We start from the raw sequence: 7056 nt of genomic DNA on the forward strand, positions 1-7056 counted from the left end.
CAGGAATGTTGTGCTGATGACAACCTACCTAGGGGAATACTGATACCATTAGTTTGCCTACAAAGATGTTCCTTAGGAATCAACAGTTTTCAGTTTGCATGAGAGCTTTTTTATGTATTTTAATAGCCTCTCCAGAAGCAAGTAATGGAAAGATGCAACCACTTCCACCTCAATGACATGACTGTTACCCATTTTTCTGGAATCCTTCTAGACACAGAACCAAAATACATATTTTTAAAAATTACAATATGGATTTCTGTTGGAAAGTGCTGCATAGATGATGTGATTTATTATATACTATAGTGTGGTGCATTTTTTTCATCAACATTCTTAACTTGTGCTTATACGAGGCCTCCCACAGACAGCTGGACTCACTGGATTTTGAGAAAAGGAAACAGCACAAAATGGAGAATATAAACCACCACCATTGTCTCTATGGACCTTCACATTTGTTGGGCAGTATCAGACTGTTCCCTGTGTGCTACTGTTTTGACCGGTCCCTTTCTGGAGCTGCAGTCTTTATATGCATACTGGAGTAGCCTAAAAATAATCTGAAAGATATTTCATGCAGACATGATCAGGTTTTGCTTTTTAAATGCCTGAACATGAAGCATATGCTTTTGACTGTGCTCATACTCCACATTTTCTGGGACAAATCTGTTCACGGCATCAGTCGTTCACTGCAGTCAAAGTACAGATTGTCCAAAAAGCAACAGTGACTCAATAATGAAGGTCTAAGTCTAGCCCCTTGCTTCCGGTGTCATTTCAACATCACCTCGTCTAAGAAGTACCAATTCAGTCCAGGAATCCTCTTCACTTGTTCACGTTAATTCTGCTAGGCTGGAACGAACAGATCTGCTCTGGCAGTTTTAATAAGAAACAACAGGATTTTTATTATCAAGTATCAGTGAAAGTGCAGCAATACAATAGGTCTGCTAAAAAAGAAGATACGTGGGTAGGGATAAAAGAAAAGGGCACATAACTGAAAGACTGCAGTGCCTTATGGGTCCTTCACAGTATGAAGCAACATCTGGAAAAAACCCACCAAACACCAAACCTTGCATTGAATTCATGGTACAGGTAAATGGATTTGTGTTAAATTCCCTTAATCTTTGTGCAATATAAAAAGCCTGATAAAAGTCTCACAATTCCCATGCGGAACACAAACATCTTCTTACATAATCCAGTCAGATTATTTAGTAGACAAATGAACTCTATTGCTTTATTACCTTACGCAGTTTTATGTTTAGGTTTTGTGTTAGGCATTGTGAATCCAAGCTACCTTACTGCAGTGAAAAAAGCAAGGTTTAAAAGAAAAATAGTACCTTAATGATTTAGCTGAAGACTTAAATTCATACAAAGTATTTAAGATAGTAAAATACATATATATTCATTTTTGCTCTACTAGACAGACCTTTCAATTCAACTCAAAAATTCAATTCATTGAAAATATTTGTCTTCAGTACTACAAACTACAATGGATTATTTTTGTGCTTTAAAAAAAACTGAAACAAAAAGAACAAACAGTCTCATCCTTGTTTGCTTCCTTTTAAGTATCTTAGATATTCTTCCCGAGTGAAATACTCTCTCTCTCTTTTTACCCTCCCCTGTGTTTGTATTGGAAGAGTACACAGATGATGAGGGTGAATGGCTCCTGCAGGGTTAGAGCTGAGCTTTCCTTAAAAGTTTTCACAAACATTTGAATTCAAAATCTGCTAGCAATAGTGAAATTGCTCTTTTGTTTTTACCATTATTGAAAATTGCAAACAAAAAGTCTAATCTGTTCAAAACTTTGTTTAAAAATACACATTGCTAATTAGACATATTCTTGAGTTTCAAATCAAAGTGCAGTGGTTGCAAAATGTGAAATCCTTTGCAGTGCTTCTTCACCCTTTTCATATGTATATCTTTTTCCTTGAAAGGTGATATTTCACACATCAATAGTTTCAGACTTAAAAAAAGGCTCCCGAGTAGTATTGCAACTGTAAGAGTTTGATATTATTTTTAAAAAAACTTGATAAACTAAATGGATAGTTTTGATGAAGCAGAAAGCTCTCTAATACTGAAAACAGAAGAGGAAAAAATCCCTAAGAAGTTTTTTAATTGAAGGACACACTCTACTCACTGTATATCGTGATCCAGTATCTCTCAACAGGGAACAAATTTCAAGACCGATATGTACCAAGATTGAACACTAGCTCTTCTTGCGTATGAAATACCTACATTTATGCCCGCTACATTTCTAGGTGGTCTGAACTTAATCACTCCTTTCCTCCCTCTGTGTTCTTTTATTAGTAGATATTTGAATGAACACCACTTGAAAGCCTGTAATGAAAAGCACAGTGTCGCTCCAATAAAAACATACAAACAAATATTCACATACTTTACTGTTCTAAAGGAAAACGTTCTCTATAAAGAGTAGGAATCAAAACAGTTTCAGGTAACATGATTATCTAAGGACGCATTAAATTTCTTTTTCCACAAAATAATTAAGTTTCTTCATTAAAACCAGACAGTATTTCAGATCTACAAAATAAGCCCTGCAGATCTTTTCTTTCATTTCCAGCAGAAATTTAATTAGGACAGATAAAATATTTCTGAGATATTCTGTTTCAACAATAGGAACCCATTTCAAGAAAGGAATTAATGTAAGGTTTTATTTCTGGTCACTTACATGACTAAAATACCAATTTAAAAAATGGATTAATTTTTAAGCTTCACAAATTCCACTTTTTAAAAACTTTAAAACCTCTACTTAAATCAATTTCTAGAAAGTTTTCTCAGAGGGCGTAATATATTTCCTCTGAAAATACTTTTCATTTATTTTTAAGAATAGAAAGAAGGTGCCATTGTTTTGCTTCAGAAGCCATACTCTGTCAGAAAAGACGTGGTATCGCCATACACACTCAGCAGTGTTCAGGTGCAGTATCATACAGATCAGAAAAGAATATACAAAAAAAACCCCATAGTGTATAATACTGTGACAGTTTTTCAGTATATTCACATACAGTAATCTCTGACTACCTGTAACTAAAGTGGCCATAAATCCTGAAGAACCTTGTCTATAAAATTGAGTGACCCATCAATATACTTCATCTCTTCTAAAAATACCCGTATTATACACTAATATACAAGGTATCTGCTTGCAAACACAGAAGTAGCCATAAATAAAACTTTATTCTTTCATTTCATTTACAAGCTACCAAGTACCATGTATTTACACAGCACTGGACACTTAAAGTAGTTGCAGTCACAAAATGATCCAGACAGTTGTTGATAAAGAAAAGGATCTTAAGATAAAAGCAAAGTAATACTGTAACAGATAAGTGGCAAAAAAGCAGTTTTGCCATAAGGATCAGACTTGCATGTTGCATCAATTCTGGTTGAAACGACTGAGCGCCATGCGATTCTCAGCTTTAATTGTTTGCAGTCTGGCTAAAGTTTGTACAGTCATTTCTCTTTTGCAGTTATTAAAATAAAAAAGTTAAAAACTATAGCAGCAACAAGCAAACCCTGTGACAGGAAGGCAAGGTTTAAGAACTAAAAAAGTTTATACAGTGTGCTCAGGAAGGTTGCAGAATTTATCTTCCGTCGGCTGGAGTTCGACTGAGTGACAGCATGATTCGGGCGTATCTTTCACACAGTTCATGTGTGGAGTAGGAGGGTAACTTTGGCGGGTCATTGAAACCTTTAATCTCTGTAGAACAATCTAGCAGTTTTGGCAGGAAATCTGTCAGTTTTTCTTGCAAGTTAGCTGCAAATAAAACAAGCAAACCAAACATAAGCATTTATGTCTGCACATGGAATTCTTTTTCTGCCTAACATTGACATTTTTCTTTCTTTTATTGGTCGGTTTGGAAAAATCCACTTTCTTCAGGTCTGCCAGCAATAACTAGGACATACCAATTCCTAGTAAGATGTTAATATAAATTCCCCTTTCAGATGGTCCAACAACGCAAACGTTTTTCCATTCAGAAAGCATGTTCCATTTAAGGTCTAACACCCCAGTGCAACACATGGAAAAAGTGTTTGTTGAAACAGGTACAGGAATATTCAAATGTCAGGATAGCTCGAAATAGATTACCAAAGCACAAATGATATAGCTCAATTCAAGACATTGAAAACATCATCTATAAAAAAGGTGCACAAGGGCGTTTTACCTGAATGAATAAATGACTTACGTTCCATTTCTTGTCCGAGATAGGAACACCAACGGTTTCTCATATCTTCCACAGCAACAGTATCTTTTTCTTCCATTTCGTCCACCAGTAGTAATGGCAAACACGGGACAATAAGCTCATTCATAATGATCAGGCCATTATTTACTTCCTGATCATCTCCTGATTCAAACAGTGCTGCAGCATGTTCATTTAGTTTCTTCATAAATCACCACAAAAAAGGAAAGCCTTTAAGTATACAGCATTTCACATTCTACCATGCATTAGTTGGTTTGTGTTAAAGCAGTCTTCCTACAAAGCTAGCTCGTAATTTGTATTAACTGCAGTTAACTACAGCAATGATGCATATACTCTGTTAAACCACCTGATCTCATGCTACTCCTCGAACCACTTCATTTGATACCTAACAGCTCAACCTTTGCGGCTGGTCTTTTTAAGTCTGAGGTCTTATCACCTACTTTTGTTTTCTCACTATTACTAAAAGAGACACAATCGAGGAAAAAAACTCCCTGTTGCCTACTGATGCCTGTTCTAGTATTTGTCTCCCCATCAAACTGTGGCAACTGGGTGAGTCTGCTCAACTCTAGATAGTTCCTACCTAGTCCAAACATGATGGCACATGATTTATGAAGACAACTGATTATTTAAAAAAAATTGGAATAATGTTTTACTTCTTATTTTGCCTTTTTTTTTTTCCTCCTTACACAAGTCTAAGTATTAACTTGTTAATGAAAGAGGTTTATGGTTGGTTTTGGTTTACATCACGGCAAAACTTTTCTACTGATCAAGTTATGCAGCAAATTCCACTTTTTGAAACATACTTCACCCTTCACTTACTAGCAAACATTCACGTCTGTAGTGAGATATCAGTTCTTCGTCATGCCCTCTGTACGGGCCTTTGGACAAGAGTTCTTTGTTATTCTGGTAAGCATAGATAAGGTAGAGCAAGGCTTCCATATAGCTGAAGTAAAGAAACAAAAAACATTAGATGCAACATCCAGGTACCACCTGTTTCAAGGTAACTACTGTGCTCTTCAAAGGATAGGTAACTTCACTTGCTTGTTTGACTGCAAGTCAAACCCCTCCAAACCTCCCCATCAAACTCTTCTTAATGTTTTATCTACCACACAATTTCACCTTTTATGCACATTAGAACAATTTGTTTTATTACGAGGTTAGATCAATTGCACATGAGGTCCGATACAAAGCTCACTGACTCTAACCTATGGCTGTCATTCAAGTCACTGTAAAATAGCTTTGAATTAGCCTTGAGTATACATGGAAACTTAATTTTTTTCTGTGTGCATTTATGTCACATTGAAATTACTAAAGTGATGGAAGAAGTCACAACAACATGTCAAAGGTAGAAGTGCTGCTAGGCTGCTGATATTTCTGTCTTTAATCTAAATGCAGAAAACAAGCCTAATTGGTAAAAGATAAATAACATACAACCTAAGAACCTAACAGTCAATAACCAACAAAGATTCCCTTCATACACAGATTAACCATCTCCCCTCACACTGCTGCATACCATTTCCAGCAAACACTTTAAATTGTTAATTCTCTGACTTACAGAAACACAGTTTTGAGTCAGCCACTGAAAGCAGGCAGCTACACTAAAAACAAGCAGTTAGAAATCTCATTTTTATTCAAACTAAAAGAAAATCTAGTAAGAGAGATTTCCTAAAGGGGTGGTTAGAGAAACCATACATTGTGCAATCACTCATGGAGGAGGTTGTGGTTAAAATTTAAACTATCAAAACCAAACCACCAAGCCACTAAAAAATGGCTAAAAATTCTGAGTGAGCACACAGAGAGCATACCTGAAAAATACATTTCAGAATTTTCTGAGTAGACAAATTCAAGATTTAAAGTAATGCCCCCCAATGAGACAATATAAAAAAAAAGGGAAAAGGCTACTTGAAATGGCAATGGTTCCTTAGAACTTTACCTTCCTGTATCCTTGTTTAGAAAACAAGATAATTTAGAATCAATTGTAAAGTTACGTCTTCCACAATGAGAATTGCTCATAGTCTCTTGCTATCCTACATATTTATTAAGGAACGTAAGTACAATCACTGTTCTCCAACTTTTTTGGTCTCAAAATCCAAAGCTATGCTTGCATTAAAAGAAGTAGTCCTATTACCCTCTTCTCAAGTACATTTCTCCTACCCATGAAAACTTCTCACACCTCTGATCACTAATACAACTGGCCAGACGGCACAAAACTTAATATAGGACGAAAGGGTAGAAGATGATTGCAAGGAACTGGAATTGTGGGTTATAAAATCAGAGGAGCAGGACCTTGTCTCCCCTTCCATTCTTAGGTCAGTTATGTGTGAAACCGCAAGTTGAAACTGCAGTGCTGACAACTCAGTTGATCCAAATTAAAAAACTGTGGCCTTATTCTCAGTCCCTCTCTTCTTGCTCCTTTCCCCAGCTGTGTGACCTTTCCCTGAAACAACCATAATGCCAACTAACAACAAGGTAATCTATTTTAAATCATCATTACTGTACATCCAAGCTCAAAGTCTTTATATAAGCTTGAGAGTCCAAGGTATAAGACTACAGTGCAAATTAGAAAAAGATTCTGCCTTTTCACACTTGAAGTGCATATAAGCTCCATTCTATGAAGCCTAAGCCTAAAATCACTGAAGCTGCTCACAGAATTATGAAGTTCACTTGGTCTAGGCTTTGGGAAAGAATCAGAAAGCACAGGGTGGCTAAATTTTAGCACTGATTTGAAAAAGGACTTTCAGTCAAAAATGAAAAACTGTTTTGACTTTCCGATAAACTTAAAAAGCAGCTGCTAAGGTCTACAGTTTGTTCACTTTTCAGTTCCTACCACAAGAGTGAGCTGCAGGTAAACTCCTGCTGA

The 7056-nt window shown here is 36.1% G+C and overlaps 1 protein-coding gene across 1 annotated transcript in view; it reads right to left on the reverse strand.

Annotated features, from left to right (window-relative positions):
• Positions 1-3158: 3158 nt before the first annotated feature.
• USP25 (ubiquitin specific peptidase 25) overlaps positions 3159-7056 on the reverse strand; it is a gene marked incomplete at its 5' end in the record, with an annotated part of 18937 nt that continues 15039 nt past the window's right edge. The window contains 3 exons of the mRNA XM_010137408.1: positions 3159-3754; positions 4182-4377; positions 5016-5139. Of these exons, the coding sequence (XP_010135710.1) occupies positions 3582-3754; positions 4182-4377; positions 5016-5139 (493 nt within the window). The remainder of the gene's footprint in view (positions 3755-4181; positions 4378-5015; positions 5140-7056) is intronic.

The sequence above is a fragment of the Buceros rhinoceros genome, unplaced genomic scaffold (genome assembly GCF_000710305.1).
Source record: "Buceros rhinoceros silvestris isolate BGI_N320 unplaced genomic scaffold, ASM71030v1 scaffold43955, whole genome shotgun sequence".
Taxonomy (NCBI): domain Eukaryota; kingdom Metazoa; phylum Chordata; class Aves; order Bucerotiformes; family Bucerotidae; genus Buceros; species Buceros rhinoceros.